Here is a 19,087-nt window from a genome sequence, read left to right on the forward strand (position 1 = left end):
TTCAGCAAGGATCATTAGATAGTGATCGAGTGCGAACCCTGCCTGATTTCACCCCCCACCATAAACCCCACCAGCCTATCCTTGAATTAAAGAGACTGAACCAATTTTTTAATAATGTATAAAACAAAGTCACACAGATATGTGATCTAGAGTGGAGAGTTCACCACTAATTAATTGATTGATTTAAGTGCTTTTAATACGTATTTGTTAAGCATATGGCCAAAGATTGAGTTTTCCATTTCCTGTGTATAGCTGCATAACCAGAGATCACCTGCTGCTTTCACAGGTGACATAAATATAAGATAGTCACCAATAAATTCAATAGGGAATTCAGGAGAAACTTCATTACCTAAAGAGTGGTAAGAATGTGGAACTCGCTACCATAAGGAATAGTTCAGGTGAATAGCATAGATGCTTTTAAGAGAAAGCTGGATAAGTACATGAAGGATACAGGAATAGCAAGATATGCTGACAGAGTTAGATGAAGAGGGATGGGAGGAGGCGCATGAGGAGCATAAACGCCGACATAGACCAGTTGAACTGAATGGCCTGTTTCTATGTAACCTATGTAAAATTACTTTCAGACACTGTCAAAGGTGTTACAAACTGGATAGCCAGGTGGTGAAGGATATAATACTAGAATCTAGTCTTCAGTTGTTTCAAGCCTTTATTCACAGAGATCCACATTTTTACCACCACCACACCCTAGATCAGCTCTCTTATAAATGGATACAAGAGCGTTCCCAATTGATACACACCACCTGAATACAATTAACACTAATTAATATAAATCAATACAATTAACACTAATTGATATAAATCACATGAATACAATTAACAAAGGGTAGCATTGTGATGGAAATGCATTCTGTAAATCACGGCCTGCCAAAAACTGTTCTGTTTTAATTTTGTAATTTTTGGTTTGTTTAATCAGTTGCTAGTTTGTCAAAACTACACAACCAATGAGATTCATGCTGGTCATAAACTCCTAATTATCACCTATTATTATCTTTGGTCCTTTGTCTATCCTTTATATTGCAGGGTCAGCGCTGGCACGTAGGGAGCGAGCCATTTGGCCGTACCTGGCAGTCAGGTGATGTGGTTGGTTGTATGATTGACTTAAATGAAATGAATTTCATGTTCACACTTAATGGAGAGATGCTCATCAGAGACTCTGGCTCTGAGTTGGCTTTCAAGGACATCGAAGTAGGCGATGGTAAGTTCTTGCAGGGATTTGGAAAGATGTAGAAAAGGATTTATTGTAGAGGTGATGAATTTGTTAGATAATTTCTCTAATAATACCAAGACTAATATTCTCCATGTACAAAATTGTGGTCTATTTACTTCAAAGTAAAAACATTGGCTACTAGTATTAATCCTTTGAGGACTGTAGTCACATTTAAGCACCAACTACCATCAAAACTACCAAGATTTGTTGGTGCCTGTTAAGGATATGTCAAAGACCCCAGTTTGCTCCCATTTCATGTTCAAGTTGTATTTGACGTAATATGCTTTTTCAGGGTTCGTCCCTGTGTGCAGCCTGGGCCATTCTCAGGTCGGACGCATTAACCTGGGCCAAGACGTTAGCAGCCTGAGATATTTCACCATATGTGGTTTGCAGGAAGGCTTTGAGCCCTTTGCTGTAAATATGAAACGAGCCATCACAATGTGGTTCAGCAAAAGTTTGCCTCAGTTTGTTCCTGTTCCCACAGACCACAGTCACGTTGAGGTAAGGTTTGGATTATGAAATAATCAAGTGTATGAGTGATGTTGTTTATTAGTGTTATGTTTCAACCATGTACAATAATTGAGATATAATTGTGAATCATTATAAAACCGTAGACTATAATTGGAGTACCGTGTGCAGTTTTGGGCTCTACACTTTAGGAAAAATGTCGACACAATATAAAGGGTACAGCGCAGATTCTCTGTGAAGCTGAAGCAAAATACTATGAATGTTGGAAATCTGCAATAAAAACAGAAAATGCTGGAAACGTTCAGCAGGTCAGGCAGCATCTGTGGAGTGAGAAACAGAGTTAGCATTTCAGGTTGATGAATTCTGAAGAAAGGTCATCAACCTGAAATGTTAACTCTGTTTCTCTCTCCATAGATGCTGCCTGACCTACTGAGTGTTTCCAGCATTTTCTGTTCTTATTTCTCTATGAACCTGCCTGATATTAAGGAAGGTTTGAAAAATTGGAGCTGTTTTCATTAGAACAGGGGGTGATTTGGTACAGGTATTTAAAGCTATGAAGGGATGAGGCAGAGTTGATAGAAACAGACCGTTTCCAGTGATTGAGAGGCCTGGAATGAGTGGACCTCGATATATGATTACATGTAAGAGATTTGGGACAGATGGCAGGAGAAATCTTTTTACAGAGGGTTGTGAGGCAGTGGAATGCATTATTGGAGTTACCAACTGAAGCGGAGGGCATGCCAACATATTTAATAGGTTAGTTAGATGTTTGAAAGAAAGGGGGATAAAGGGATACGGGAAAATGGCGGGCATACAGGATTAGGAATAGTGCTTATGTGGAGGATAAACACCAACACAGACTGGTTGGACCAAACAGCTTGTCTCCGTGTTTAATTTCTATGTGTTAGTACTTTCAGCCTTTCTCTGGCATCTATCTGTGTTTGAATTAGTGTATATTTAACTTTATGATTCCATGCACCTTTTTGTGTAATTAGTATGACAATATGTATGTGAAATCACGATAGTTCTGACTAGTCAGTGTAATCGGAGCTGATGCTTAAGCTCTGTGTAACAGCCATTAGTTGAAAGTGAAGTTGGTTTTGAAAACCAGCGTGCTGTTTGGAAAATTGTCCTCAGCAATTATCAATCTTGTTAATTAGAATTCATTATATCAGAAGATTAGTTATACTGCATTGTTATTTTGACTTCTTTGATTTTAGTTGTGAAATGATATATCCTGTGCATTTTATCTGTATTTATGCAGGTTACAAGGTGTGATGGAACAATTGACAGTCCTCCTTGCTTGAAAGTTTTTCATAAAACCTTTGGGTCTCAGAACAGCAATACTGATATGCTATTCTTCCGACTCAGCATGCCTGTTGAGTTCCATGACACATTCAAATGCACCCCTGGAACAACATCATTGACTAGAATGACAATCCCAGAAGAAGAAGTAGAAGATATTGATGTGGATTCAGAGTTTGAAGTTCTTAAAAAGTCAGCCAGCCGGACTCAAACTGAAACACCTGCCAATGACAAAGAGGGGTCCAAGGAAGCACCCAAGGAACTGGTCAAGACAGAGAATGACAAAGATTCCTCCTCTGAGAAAAGTAAATCCAAAACTAGGTTAGTAATTTTGAGGTTCTATTGATAGAGAGGGTTGCTGAAATGAACAAACTGGAGCTATGAAACCAGTACCAGTTGTCAGCTGCATTTTTTGTTGTGTGGTTGCTGGAGCCAAAGAAGGAGTTTTAGGTTATCTTTAGATCAGTAAAATATGATTCCAGAAGATAAACACATGTCTTTCAAAATCCTTGTTACAATTTGTCATACCCCTTTCCTAATTTGATGTCATTAGCAAATTTCAATATTGTGGCCTCAAATCCTAAGTCCATATATTTGTGTACAATAAATAAAAATGGCCCAACACAGACCCCTGTGGAATGCCACATTTTTCCAGTCTGAGAAACTTCCCTTTATCCCTCCCCTTTGCTTTCTACCTTTCAGCCATTTCTCTATCCATGTGGCTACATTCCCCTTAATTCCATATGTAATTATCTTTGCTAGAAGTCTCTTATGTGGTACTTTATCAAGTAGTTTTTGAAAATCCATATACCACATCCACTGCATTTCCACGATCTATTTTATCTATGTACATTGTTTTTACTAGAAACATAATATACCAACTATGCCTGATAACAAAATGTTCAGCACTGAAAGGGAAATGTTGCCCCATTTTATAAAGATAAAAGATACACCGAAAAAATTTGTCATTTTAAAAAAAATATCAGCTCTCTGCGCTGCAGAACACGTATAAGACCACCATTCCCTTCCTGTTTGGACCATTTCAAATCACAGTCTACATTTCAGCTCCAGAACACATGTGGCTGCTCCCTGTTGGTGACATCACAGAATGGCCTAGCAGGAAGGGAGACTTGACCTCACACATCTCCTTACAGACGAGAAAAACTAGATTTTTAAAGAGTCACACAAAATTCTTGATATTTTTGAACACAAAGTACTTCTCCATATTATCCTTCCCTTTTAAGGGATGTTGGGTTCTGATACTAAGTTTCTGATTTGATGAACCTATTTAGGAAGAAAGAAAGAACTTGTCTTTAACTTTATCAGTGTTGATTGCCATATCCCTACTATTTACAATTTAATGTTTGAAGGCATGGTCCATGTTATTTATTTACTTTTGCTGCATTTTAGGTTCTTATTCAAAAAGAAACCTGCCTTTATTGCTTCACCACCAGTTATCCCGACTGTCCCCCGCCTGATAGAGGATGTTGTGCCAGATGACAGGGATGACCCAGAGATTGTTTTGAACACAACAACGGTAAATAATCAACTGGAAACAGTAAAAGAATTACAGTGTTATGAATAACAGAAACAACTAAACTCATTCCAGTAGAAGCTATTGACTGGAGATGAAAGTTCCTAAAGTCACAAAGCACTTGTGAATATTATTTATGAGGCAGCAAATATTTTGTTATTTACTTGCGAATATGGTTGAGCTATCTAAATTTGCAACACTATAAGAAGTCCTATTACACAGTTTGAGGTCAGATGATTAAACATTTTTTTTCGACATGTACCTTTTGAGCTGACAAACATTTTGGACTTCTTCACCTGCTCTCAAAACAACATGCGAAAGCTAACACCATAGATGTTTACAGCATAGAAGGAGACCATTCGGCCCATCATGACTATGCCAGCTCTTTACGGGAGCAATCCAAAACTGCTCTCCATTGCTCTGTATCTTCCTCTGCTTCAAATATTTATCCACTTTCTCATTAAAAGATGCAGTGCTTTCTGCCTCAACAATTGCCTATGCGAACAACTCTCTGCATGAAGAAATTACTTCCAACCTCTCACCACATTTTATTAGTGACAATTTTACATTAATGACCCCTTGTTACTAACTCCTGAACCAGAAGAAATAGTTTCTGCTTATTCACCCTATCAAGACCGTTCATAATTTTTTAAAAAACCATTAAATCTCCTCAGACTTCTCTGCTGCAGTATCTCGAGTTACTCCTAAGACTGAAGTTTCAAATTCCTGGTGTCATCTTGATGAATCAATGCTGTCGGCTCTCTCTGGCTAAAATGTTCTTTCTATAACAGGGATTCCAAAACTGCACAAAGTACTTTACCTGGGTCTAACTATAGGCTTATATAAATTTATCATTACCTCTTTGTTCTTGTACCTTATATCTGTACTTATAAATCCCCAAATGCTGTTCACATTTTTAAAATTGCTTTATCCACTTCCACTTGTGCTTTCAAGGAATTATGCATTTGCACCCCTAGGTCTTTCTGTTCCTCTACAACCTTCAGCATCTTTCTATTGAGTATATACTCTCAATCCTTATTTAAAAGAATTTAATGCGATACAGAACCAGTTTATATCCCTATGGGGCAAGAGCACTGCTTGCCAAAAAAAAACAGCCATGGATGACAAAAGAGGTAAGGGATTAACATAAAACTAAAAGAAAAAGCACGGATAAAATAGCACAGATCCCGGCAACTGGGAGAGATACAACGAACAGCAAAAGGTGTCAAAACAGATAGCAAGAGCTACATAAAGGGAGTATGAAAAGAAACTTGCAAGGGATATCAAAATCAACACATTTTTTACAATTATATTAGGAAAAAGAGGGTGGTCAAGAGCAACATGGGCCCCTTAAAAACTGATAACGGTGATATTCTAAATGAAAATAAGGAAATGGCGGACATGTTAAATAATTACTTTGTGTCGGTATTTACAGTAGAGGACGAGGATAGCAGGCCGGACACTCCCCGGAAACTAATTTTGAATCAGGGATGGGGATTCATCATAATTAATGTAAGCAAATTAACAGTAATGAAGAAAATAATGGCACTAAAGAGTGACAGATCCCCAGGACCAGATGATTTCCATCCCAGGATTTTAAAGGAAGTAGGTGAAAACACTGTAGAAGTCCTAACTATAATCTTCCAAAGTTCTCTCGAATCAGGAACCGTTCCTTTAGATTGGAAAATTGCACATGTAACTCCACTATTTAAGAAAGATGACAGAGGTAAACCAGGCAATTATAGACCAGTTAGCCTAACATCTGTTGGTGAAATTACTAGAGTCTATAATCAAGGATAGAGTGACTGAACACCTTGAAAGTTTTCAGCTGATCAGAGAGAGCCAGCATGAATTTGTAAAGGGTAGGTCATGTGTGATGAACCTGATTGAATTTTTTGAAGAGGTGACTAAAGTAGTGGACAGGGGATTGTCTATGGATGTTGTTTATATGGACTTCCAGAAGATATTTGATAAAATCCCTCATAAGAGATTGTTAGCTAAAGTTGAAGTTCTTGGAATTAAGGGCAAATTATTGATCTGGTTAGGAAATTGGCTGAGCGGCAGGTGACAGAGAGTAGGGATAATGGGCAGGCACTCAAATTGGCAGGATGTGACCAGTGGTGTCCCATAGGGATATGTGTTGGGGCCTCAACTATTCACTGTATTTATTAACGACTTAGATGACTGGATAGAGAGCCACATATCCAAGTTTGTGGATGACAGAGATAGGCAGCATTGTAAACAGTGTAGATGGAAGCATAAAATTACAGAGCGATGTTAATAGATTAAGTGAATGGGCCAAACTGTGGCAAATGGATTTCATTGTAGGCAAGTGTGAGGTCATCCACTTTGGACCTAAAAAGGAAAGATCAGAGTACTTTCTAAATGGTGAAAAGCTTAAAACAGTGGAGTTCCAAAGAGACTCTGGGGTCCATAATACATAGATCATTAAAATATCATGGACAGGTACAGAAAATAATTAAAAAGGCTAATGGAATGCTGGTCTTTATATCTATAGGACTAGAATACAAGGACGTAGAAGTTATGCTACAGTCATAAAAAGCCCTAGTTAGACCACACCTGGAGTACTGTGTTCAGTCCTGGATACCGCAATTTAGGAATGATATATTGGCCTTTGAGGGAGTGTAGTGTAGATTTATTAAAATGATACCTGGACTCCAAGGGTTAAATTATGAGGAGAGATTATCAAACTAGGGTCGTATTCCTTGGAATTTAGAATATTAAGGGGCGATTTGATTGAAGTTTTCAAGATATTAAGGGGAACTGATAGGATAGATGGAGAGAAACTATTTCTGCTGGTTGGGGAGTCCAGGACTAGGGGACATAGCCTAAAAATTAGAGCCAGAACTTTCAGGAGTGAAGTTAGGAAGAATATGAGGCTAAGGTGGGTATATGGAGTTAGGTCACAGATCAGCCATGATTTCATTGAATGGTGGAACATGCTTGAGGGGGTAAATGGCCGACTCCTGTTCCTATGTTTCTTCCAAAAACATAACGACTTCATATTAAATTGCATCTAGACCTGACCACCTATTCCATTAATCTATCTATGTCCTCCTGAAGCCTTTTACAGTCCACCTCGCTATTTGCCAAACCTCCTCGATTGCATCACCAGCACATTTGGATATTGCGCCATAATTTGCTGTCAAAATAACGGTGAGGCTAATGATGCTCGCCGTTATTTATGTGCAAATGTGCAACTTCAAGTGAGGGCATATGCGCCGTTAATCTCAAAAATCCAAAAGTTGCTGCCTGAGTTGCGGTGCTCCACCATTAGCTTCGCGAGAACGGCATCTCGCTGTCTGCCGCACCATTGAACGACGTGAAGTTCCTGTATTTGTGCGATAGATAAGAACTAAATTCGCCATAGAAAGTCTAGTCTTGCCCATTTCAGTCTAAGTACCCTTTTAAGGACGTGATCAGTGTTAATTACTGCCAAACAACACCTCTGGCACTGAAAATTAACTATTACAAGTGTGGAGCCTCATTCCTTCAGATTTTAATTGTTGGAGATTTTAAAAATGTATAAGTTATAATTTAAATTTTTTTTTTTACTTTTCCTTTCTCTTTTTTCTCTCTCAATCTAGTCTTTCTTTCCCTCTTTATTTCTCTTTATCTATCTGATTTGACATTGAATTCACCCACTCTAATTTACATTTGCTTCTCAGCCCTTGTGCTGGTAATTTCACAATCCTTCAACCTGATTGGTTAAGGAGATACCCAGTTGCTTGCTCTTTTCACTCAGGTCCCAGACGCCCTGTTTCCCTCACTGCGCTGTTATCAGCTCGCACTTTCAGCAACTTACCACGCAAAAAATTTAAAACCTAAACATGCAAGGGCAAGTCTAACTAACGGCAGACGCAGTTAAATGTCCTGCCACAGCAAATTATGGTCCATTGTGTTCCCTATACCAAAGTGAAAGTCACCTAAATATTGAGAACACAAATGGACCCAGCAGTGACCCCTGGAGAATGGCACTTCCAGCCGTTCTCCAATCCGAGTGTTTGTTTGGGGGTTCAGTTCAGGAAGTGGACTGCATTTATTTCCCATCCCTAGTTGCCCTAAGAAAGTGGTGGCGAGCTGTCTCCCACCAACTTGCCACTGCAGAGGTTTAAGGAGCTGGAGTCACGTGTAGGCCACTCCACATAAGGGTGGTAAGTTCCCTTCTGTGGACATTAGTGAACCAGTTTTTCCTGGTGCTAGCTCACAAATTGCACGATTTATTGAATTCAGTTTCACAACTCTCTATGATGAGATGTGAACACACAACCTCTGAGTTACCAGTCCAGTACATCAACCAATACACCACTGTAGACAGTACAATGCAACGATAGACCTCACCCACAGTATAACAAAAATCAATGACGAATCCTAATGATCTAGTATTTCTAGTTTCTAATTTTGGTGTTTTCTTCTGGCAGTATTACTATTCTGTGAGGATATTTGCTGGGCAGGAGCCAAGCGGAGTGTGGGTTGGCTGGGTGACCCCAGATTTTCATCAATACGACAGCAACTTTGATCTATCCAAAGTTCGCACAGTCACTGTCTCGGTGGGAGATGACCAAGGAAAAGTTCATGACAGGTATCTGAGTTCATAGTCAACTTTAAAAACCAGCTTATTCCAATTCACCAAACACTTTCCTATTCATTTCTTGCAGACAGATTATGATCTAGACATAAATTCTGAACTCTTTCCCTCCCAACCCAACTCAAGAATCAGTTTTTTAAAAAAAAATCACTTTATGACGAGCATAAAACTATGTTATTTCAAGATTTAAATCTATAATTGTTTCCTGTAGTATTGCTTCATTTGCATTATACTTAGTCCATTGATTCATTTCACTTGAAATAGCAGCCTCATTGGATTAATTCTAATTAGTAATGCAAATTATATAACATAACTTGTGATGAGATCTGGTCAGGTAAATTATGTCAAATCAATGTCTGAATAAATCAAGATATGAAAAAATATTTACCTGTTAGCTTTTTCAGCCAGTTTGGAAAAAAAATAAACTTTGAAAAATATTATCTCCATAAAGGATTATCTGACCTAATTTGTTAAAAATACTTAAGAAAAATAGAATTATATTTGAGATAATGATGGCATCAAAGATCTGGGTGATGATAAACCATTAGAATGATATTGAACAACATTGTAAACCATTTGAGCAAAATTTAAGTTTATCAACCTTATCTTAACTCCAACCTTGAAGCCTATATAATGTATATAAGTGCAGCTCCTGGTTGGGAAACAGACATTTTTTGGCAAGTTTTCTACCAGCAATGTGTCAAGGCAGATAGTTACTTATGGTAAACTGCCTTTATTGAAGTGTTCTGTGTTGATCATGTAATACATGTTGCAAAGTTACTAGGTTTATTTTACAGGGGATAGCACATACTATATTTTATGTCATAATATTGTGCATTATTTACAAATTGAAAACTACTTTTCATATTATTCCTGAAGACAATCTCATGGGTTTATGACAATTTAAATTAGTGTACCTTAAAGCACTATTTAAATAGCTATTATGGTGAATGGTGTTGCTCACCATGCCACTTATGAGCTCCTGGTACCTACTATCCACCTAGCAAGAGTTCAAACCAGTACTTGTAAATTGTCTAACAACCAACTTGTGGCTGTCCTCCTTGAAGAGGAGATGAGTTGTGTCTCTGTGGAATCAAAGTGGCTTCAAGCTGATGATGGAAGTGTCAAACCAAGTCAACCATCTCTAGCAAACTCTGTAATAATAGCTGAACCAGGTAGATCCACAGTACTCCAGAGCAATGTTGATTATTGATCAACCAGTCTAGCTCACAAATAGATCCTGAGGGACCTGTGACTGGTCTGAGCTCGTGATAACTCTGCAATCCATTGCAGTCATGTTTAGGGTAGTCCTACTTGCTCAATTGGCAGAAAGTTTTACTGTGTTTTGTGCTGGTAAGCTGCAATGTTTTAGTTGGTTAAACTCCAACAATAGCCCTACGTATAGCTTGGGGGATCCTACAATCTGGCTCTACAAAACTGTACTTAAATTCCCTGTACTTAGGTAAGTGGGGTTAATCCTGATGGGAAGTGAATGTGCACTCTATCAAACAAAAAAATTCTACCAGTATAGGTTTTGCAGTAGCTTGGTTTGAGGATGGGTTTCTGCACAGGTAAGATACCCGGCTGACCAAAAAACAAGTGTTTTTGTCGTTGAAGTAGTTTCAGCCCATCCATCAGCTTACCTGGGAACGTAAGAGTGCCTTTGAGGAATATGAATGTCGGATAGATAGTTGGTGGCTTAATTCTTACACATTAAAGTGAAAAATTAATGTACATTTTATATTTCCTGGGATTTGAAAGTATCATTTTTCACCAGCCTGATAAAACATTCTGACGATAGTAATAGTTTTTGAAATTTAACTCCGATGCTTTCTACTATTAGTCTTTTGCACTTGTGCTCATCATCGGTGCTTGAACATGGAGCATTTTGCCAACTTGAGTCCATTGAGAACATTTAGCATTCCAATGCCAGTATAGATCAAATGAAAAACAGTGCTTGCCCTGCAGTACCTTGACACTAGATCCATGCTTCCTTGGTGAGCTTGTTTGTACCTGCTTAAGAACATAGAAACAGTCATGGATGAAAAGAGCTAATTAGGCTCATCAATTTTATTTCTGTGATATTTCAGCTCACCCAGCTTACCATCCAGCTACACCTTGAAATCCACTGATGTGTTTGATTCCACTACCTTAACTGGTAGATGATTCCAAAGGTTTTATCACCTTTCAAACAAAGTCATTTTTTAGGATCTATTTTAAATTTGCTTTATACAAATTTAAATTGACATCCTCTTCCTCTGCTGGTCTGATTCACTTTAAAAGTGCTAGGCCCCAAAAATGTACTGGCCTTCTAATGCACTTCTAGTGTAAGTCCAGGGAGAGGGCAGCCTACTTGTGAAGAAGAAAAATCAAAGTACAGAAGGAAGTTACAGCAACTCTTTTTCAGCCCAAACTTTCAATCCAAACTCTCAGGAGTAATATCTCACTACGTAACTCCTGTTCTGCAGAAGTCAGCTTCCCCACCATAGAAAAAAGATAAGAGAAAAACACCAAATAGAACCATGTGATCAGCAACTACCCTCGTGCATCCTTTCTCAAAGTAGCTCCTAACCCTTCAGAAAAGCTTCACTTCACTGAATGTATGTTCTGCAGCATCTGCTGCACAGGAGTTAGCTCCCCCTTCTAATTTAGAAAAAAGGCAGGGTTCTAATGGAGTTTCAGCTGGGTGTTAATATAGCTAAAATTCTGCCACTGAGCTTATAAATTCTCACTATTTTCCATCACAGAAAGTTAGAAGCTATTACTGGAACTTTGTATCAGTTATAATGTTACATTACCAGTGACTCACCATATTGATAATTGATTCAGCAATTGTTGTACCTGTTGATATTGTATGAGAAAAGGTCCTCGACCACAGGATTCCAGCATCAAACAATTATGTTTGAGAAATCAAAGCTTAGAAATTACTGTTGGTTCTTCGAGATGGCCACACTGACAAGTCAGAATTTATTGTCCATCCCTAGTTTCCCTGAGCTCATTGAGTCAACCACATAGAATGGACTGGAGCCACATGTAGGCCAGACTAGATAGGGATGGCAGGTTCCCTTCCCTGAAGTGAAGTTAGGGTTGTCCAACAATCTGGCAGCTTTCTGTTATTTTTCTAGTACTAGTCCATAAAATTTATTGGGATTTGAACTTGTTCCCACTGGGTTGCGAATCCATAACCAGGACACTACCGTACCCCATTTGTATGGCATTCTGTGCCTGCAATTTTAATGAAGGTGTACTAATTGGCATTCATAAGTGAACACTACCAATAATCACTTCCAAGCTAAAATCTTTACACTGAAGAGCACACTGAGCAGTCATTTCATACAATTAGAATTTATGAGGGAAAAGAATCCTTTGTGCAGTTTCAGAATACAGCATAACCAAAAAATGCAATGCAAAATGTGACCTCGTGCTTAAAACTCAATCTCATTAGGGTAATGTAAGTTGACAGTTACTGTTTCTGCATAGTCTAACTGTATGCAAGATAATGAGGGCAGTTTTTTTTTGCAGTGTTCATACGTGCACTTTGAACTGGATGGAGAACACCCAAATTAGTTTGAATTATTTATTTTCAATCCAACTCCCACAGATGCTCCAACAATGCATTCACACCAGAATTGTAGCACAGTATGAAGAAGTTTCATTTTGCACAAACGTTGCAGTTATAGGGGGTGATTTTAAACCCCAAGAACAGGTGGGTTGTGGACGGGTGGGAGTTGAAGATAGGTTTTTTTTTGGGTCGCAACTGCAAAATTTTTGGATTTTGCATTCCCAGTGGGAAGCCTTTACTTTTACGTGCTGACGTTAAGCCCGGAAATAAAGCCAGGTTGCAGTCGCGACCCAAAAAACGACTATCTTAAACTATTACCCGCACCCAACCCACCCTTTCTTGGGGTTTAAAATAACCCCCATAGTATAAATGCACGACTTGACACTGGAAGAGTGTGACTCGCTGGAGGAGTCACTCATTTCGCTTTGGAGTTAGTTCAGGCCTCCACACCTGATTTACACTGCAAGTTTAGCGTCAATTTTCGCTTCTCATCAGTGGCGACATGAGGAAACATTTCTTTACGCAGCAAGTTGTAATCTGGAATGCACTGCCTGAAAGTGTGATGGAAGCAAATTCAATAACTTTCAAAAGGGAATTGAATAAATACTTGAAGGGGAAAAATTTACAGGGCTATGGGGAAAAAACAGGGGGAGTGGGACTAATTGGAAAGCTCTTTCAAAGATCCAGCACAGGCACGATGGGCCCAATGGCCTGTGCTGTACCTACCATGATACTATGGTACTTGTGGAATGTGAATGTACTGTAAGACAATTTATTATGTTCCAGTTTCTGCAACAGCAAGATGTGTTAATGCTTTTGTCTCTCTACAGTATGAAGCGCAGCAATTGTTACATGGTCTGGGGAGGTGAATTCAGTAACAGCTCCCAGCAAGCAAGCCGCAGTAATGTTGATCTAGAGATTGGCTGCCTCGTTGATTTGGCTACAGGTCTCATGACTTTCACAGCTAATGGAAAAGACATCAACACTTACTACCAGGTATAATGGCAGTTCCTTGTCAACAGATGGGTGGATAAGGAAATCAACTTTTACTCAAGGAATAACAAATGTACAATTGTACACGACTGGTGATTTTCTTTAATTGGCTCTAGTTAAAGTCACTCTCATATGTGTCCAGGTGCATCATCCCTTGTCCTACTCAACTGCTCCATGGCCTTCAACATGGCAGACTGCTCCAACCTCCCCTACCTCCTCTCCTTTGTGGTCCACTTATTAGCAATTGTTCATGTCTAGTTTCATTCCTATTTGTCCTAACAGCCAGAATATCTGCTTCTGGTTGCTCCTTCTGCCCCTGCACAGTTATTTCAGGGGAATCCCATGTTCCATTCTTAGCTCTCTCCTTCCTCAAAACCTGTCTTTTTCATCGTGCATTCGGTCACCTCTCCTAATTCTACTCCGCTGAATCCGTTCCTTCCTATGTGAAGCATCGTGGGACATCTTGTTATCTTACAGACACTATACAAAGTTGGTGTTGGCTGGCGTAACTCTGATCCTTCTCTTACGGGATGTATAACAATAAGATTTGTGCTATTGATTCATCATCGCTCAAAATTTGAAGGAAACAAGTAAAGGTATATAAATTGTCCAGAATTTTTGAGTTTAAAAACTGACAGTCAGTTCAGGTTGGCAGAGCATTGTGAAGCACTGCCCATCCTAAGAGATACCTTCAATTGTGTAAAGCGATCCTTAATTGAGTTTGAAAGAATAGTAGGCTAGCAATCAGAATTCAGCATTCTTGCCAAGTGTGGTTAACTACATTCAATAACATATTCTAAGAACAATATGTTGTAGATGTTTCAATCAAGGGGCTTGTACATTATGTTGCAAAATCAGCATTTTAGATTGTTAAACATCAGTACCTTGAGGCACTGGTGCAGAATGTGATGGAACTCCAATATCCTTTGTCACAAAATAGTAGGATGAAGGTTTATAATGCTAATACGTTGCTTAATCTAGTCATAAGGTTAGCATCTTTCATGAGCTTTATGCATAAATATTGTATGTAAGTATATTTAAAAACAAATTTGACATCTATTTTGATTTATCAGACATCAGCTACACACACTTTTTAATGCTGTTTGCCCTTCTCTTTATTTTGCTTAAAAGGTTGAACCAAGTAACAAGCTATTCCCTGCGGTCTTTGTGCAGCCTTCCAGTCAGAATATGTACCAGTTTGAGCTAGGCAAGCTGAAGGTATGTGTGACATTGGGATATGGAACATACTTGTATACGTCACGTGGAATTATTATTACAGCTTTATAGAGCTGATCTTCATCTCAGAAACTATTATTTTTCTGTTTCATGTTTAACATTAAACTTTAAAATATGCCATGATGTGGAGATGCCGGTGATGGACTGGGGTTGACAAATGTAAAGAATCTTACAACACCAGGTTATAGTCCAACAATTTTATTTGAAAATCACAAGCTTTCGGAGGCTTTCTCCTTCGTCAGGTGAATGTGGGAATCCTTGAACGTTTCGCATTTATATTCAGAGAACAATACCTGGTGATTACAGATAATCTTTCCAACTGCCCGTTGTCAAGGCAATCAAAGTGTTCAGACAGAGAGGTGTTACCTACAGGACCACCGAATATACAAACGGCCAGAACACAAAACAGAGAGAGAGAGGGAGAAACATCCGAAAGGAAGAGAAAGACAGAGATTGACCCGTTGTAATAAAAACAGATAACTTTTATTCGCTGGTGGGTTACGTGTAGCGTGACATGAACCCAAGATCCCGGTTGAGGCCGTCCTCATGGGTGCGGAACTTGGCTATCAATTTCTGCTCGACGATTTTGCGTTGTCATGTGTCTCGAAGGCTGCCTTGGAGTACGCTTACCCGAAGATCGGTGGCTGAATGTCCTTGACTGCTGAAGTGTTCCCCGACTCGGAGGGAACCCTCCTGTCTGGCGATTGTTGCGCGGTGTCCGTTCATCCGTTGTCGCAGGAAAGGATGCCCCGGAGCATGGTACATTGGCGAGACCATGCAGACACTGCGACAACGGATGAACGGACACCGCGCAACAATCGCCAGACAGGAGGGTTCCCTCCCAGTCGGGGAACACTTCAGCAGTCAAGGACATTCAGCCACCGACCTTCGGGTAAGCGTACTCCAAGGCGGCCTTCGAGACACTCGACAATGCAAAATCGTCGAGCAGAAATTGATAGCCAAGTTCCGCACCCATGAGGACGGCCTCAACCGGGATCTTGGGTTCATGTCACGCTACACGTTACCCCACCAGCGAACAAATGTTATCTGTTTTTAATATAACGGGTCAATTGCTGTCTTTTCCTTCCGGATGTTTCTATGTTTCTGCCTCTCTTGCTCTGTTTTTTTAATTGGCATCTCCACATCATCTGTTTTTTTAGTTCTGGCCGTTTGTATATCCGGTGGCCCCGTAGGTAACACCTATCTGTCTGAACACTTTGGTTGCCTTGGCAACGGGCAGTTGAAAAGACTATCTGTAATCACCAGGCATTGTTCTGTGATTTATAAATGCGATAGGTTCGAGGATTTCATTTCCACATTCACCTGAGGAAGGAGGAAGCCTCCGAAAGCTTGTGGATTTTAAAATAAAATTGTTGGACTATAACTTGGTGTTGTGAAATTGTTTACAAACTTCAGTTTATGCCTTTGTGTCCTTAAGAGTGAGACTTATAACTATGATTAGTAGAACTTTTGCTAAAGTGGCCACCATATAACACAACTTATACATCTGTTTCCCCAGGGGTTAGTGCTGGGACCACTGCTTTTCTTTATATATAGTAATGACTTGGACTTGGGTGTACAGGGCACAATTTCAAAATGTGCAAATGATGCAAAACTTGGAAATGTAGTAAACAGTGAGGAGGATAGTGATAGACTTCTCGAGGATATAGATAGTCTGGTGGTATGGGCGGACACGTGGCAGATGAAATTTAAAGCAGAAAAATGCAAAGTGATACATTTAGGTAGGAAGAATGAGGAGTGGCAATATAAACTAGAGGGCACAACTCTAAAAGGGGTACAGGAGCAGAGAGATCTGGGAGTATATGTGCGCAAATCGTTGAAGGTGGCAGGGCTGGTTGAGAAAGCAGTTAAAAGAGCATACAGGCCCCTGGGCTTTATAAATAGAGGCATGGAGTACAAAAGTATGGAAGTTATGATGAACCTTTATAAAACACTGGTTCGGCCACAACTGGAGTATTGTATCCAGTTCTGGGCACCGCACTTTAGGAAAGATGTAAAGGCCTTAGAGAGGGTGCAGAAGAGATTTACTGGAATGATTCCAGGGATGAGGGACTTCAGTTATGTGGATAGACTGGAGAAACTGAGGTTTTTCTCCTTGGAACAGAGACAGTTGCGAGGAGATTTGATAGATGTATTCAAAATCATGAAGGGTCTAGACAGAGTGGATAGAGAGAAACTGTTCCCATCGGCGGAAGGGTCAAGAACCAGAGGGCACAGATTTAAGGTGATTGGCAAAAGAACCAAAGGTGACATGAGGAAAAACTTTTTTACACACCGAGTGGTTAGGATCTGGAATGCACCGCCAGAGGGGGTGGTGGAAGCAGATTCAATCATGGCCTTCAAAAGGGAACTGGATAAGTACTTGAAAGGGAAAAATTTGCAGGGCTATGGGGATAGGGCAGGGGAGTGGGACTAGTTGGATTGCTCTTGCCGAGAGCCGGTGTGGACTCCATTGGTCCTAATGACCACCTTCCGTGCTGTAACCTTCCTATGATTCTAACTTTGTGTTAAATAAAAGCGACAATATGACAATGCTTAATTCTTCTTTTTGCATTTTACAGAATATCATGCCTATTTCAGCAGCTATGTTTAAGAGCGAACGGAAGAACACCATCCCTCAATGTCCTCCCCGACTTGATGTCCAAATGATCACACCGGTAGTGTGGAGTCGCATGCCCAATGACTTTTTGAGTGCGGAATCAGGGCGCATCAGTGAGCGGCATGGCTGGATGGTGGAATGTGTAGACCCAGTTATCATGATGGCACTGCACATTCCTGAGGAGAACAGGTTAGGAAATAGTTGTCTAATAGTCCATAAATAAAGGTAAATCATTTCTCTGACTAATCATGTTTAACTACCTTTAACATCTTAACAAAACTGCAGTAAGATTACATTTTATTCTTTTTAATTATAGTTGTGAATGGTCAGCTATGCTGCTTTATGTAATTTTGGTTATAACAGTCGTATCTGCACCTGTTGCCTAAACAGATTTTAATTTATATGCTTTTAAATATTTTCATGCAGGTGCATTGACATCTTGGAACTTTCTGAACGCAAAGACCTATTGAAATTCCACTACCACACATTGCTACTATACTGTGCTGTGTGTGCATTGGGCAGCAACCGGGTTGCTCATGCCATATGTAGCCACGTTGATGAATTTCAGTTACTTTATACTATTGAGAACACGTACATACCAGGTCTCCTACGTAGTGGCTACTATGATCTACTTATTAGTGTCCATCTGGAGTCAGCTAAGCGTTCTCGACTGATGATGAATAATGAGTTCATTGTCCCTATGACTGAAGAAACCAAACAAATCTCATTGTTCCCAGATGAGAACAAAATTCATGGCCTGCCTGGTGTAGGAATTACCACGTGCTTGAGACCTCCGCTCCATTTTGCCTCTTTATCTTTTGTTGGCACCAGTGATGACCGTTACCAGTTCAGTCCCGAGATCCCACTAGATATTCTTAAAACCAAAGCTATTAACATGCTGACTGAGGCTGTCCAGGATGGTGGGCAGCATACAAGAGATCCTGTGGGTGGAAGTGTAGAATTTCAATTTGTGCCAGTACTAAAACTTGTGAGCACTCTCCTTATTATGGGGATCTTTGATGATGAAGATGTTAAACACATACTTAAGATGATTGAACCTAATGTATTTGGTGAGGTCAAAGAAGAAATTGAAAAGAATGAGGATGAACTCACTAAGGAAGAAGAAGCACCAACAACTGGAGGAGGAGGAGGAGGAGGAGAAGAAGAAGAGAAAGAAGGAGAGGAAGATGAACAAGAAGAGGTAGACGAGACTAAGGAAAATAAGGCTGTGGAAGAAGGAGAAGAAGTGCAAGAGGAAGAACTAGAGGAGGGACTTCTGCAGATGAAACTGCCTGAGTCTGTCAAATTACAGGTATAAAAATATATTGATCCATTTGAATATATTTATTATATTTTTACATCGTAACATATAGATCTTAGGACAATCAGACTCATTACAAATTTCCCAGTTATTAACTGCAAGTTATTTCTAGACAAACTTGCAGTGGCAGCATCAGTCTTTAATCCTTACATGTGAATGTTTTCACATATCAGTAACATTGAATGAACTAACTGTTGCTGTCTGTACCAAC

General features: G+C 39.6%; 1 protein-coding gene across 8 annotated transcripts in view; it reads left to right on the forward strand.

Annotated features, from left to right (window-relative positions):
- Positions 1–19,087, forward strand: part of LOC137306054 (ryanodine receptor 1-like) — a 332,570-nt gene that overhangs the window by 12,401 nt on the left and 301,082 nt on the right. For all 8 annotated transcript variants that reach the window (XM_067975094.1, XM_067975097.1, XM_067975096.1 and 5 more), the window contains exons 9-17: positions 1,042–1,216; positions 1,521–1,729; positions 2,961–3,322; positions 4,412–4,538; positions 8,978–9,138; positions 13,537–13,702; positions 14,831–14,917; positions 17,518–17,744; positions 17,982–18,867. In XM_067975094.1, the coding sequence (XP_067831195.1) occupies positions 1,042–1,216; positions 1,521–1,729; positions 2,961–3,322; positions 4,412–4,538; positions 8,978–9,138; positions 13,537–13,702; positions 14,831–14,917; positions 17,518–17,744; positions 17,982–18,867 (2,400 nt within the window). The remainder of the gene's footprint in view (positions 1–1,041; positions 1,217–1,520; positions 1,730–2,960; positions 3,323–4,411; positions 4,539–8,977; positions 9,139–13,536; positions 13,703–14,830; positions 14,918–17,517; positions 17,745–17,981; positions 18,868–19,087) is intronic.

Source organism: Heptranchias perlo, chromosome 41, assembly GCF_035084215.1.
Source record: "Heptranchias perlo isolate sHepPer1 chromosome 41, sHepPer1.hap1, whole genome shotgun sequence".
In the NCBI taxonomy this organism is placed as follows: Eukaryota; Metazoa; Chordata; class Chondrichthyes; order Hexanchiformes; family Hexanchidae; genus Heptranchias; species Heptranchias perlo.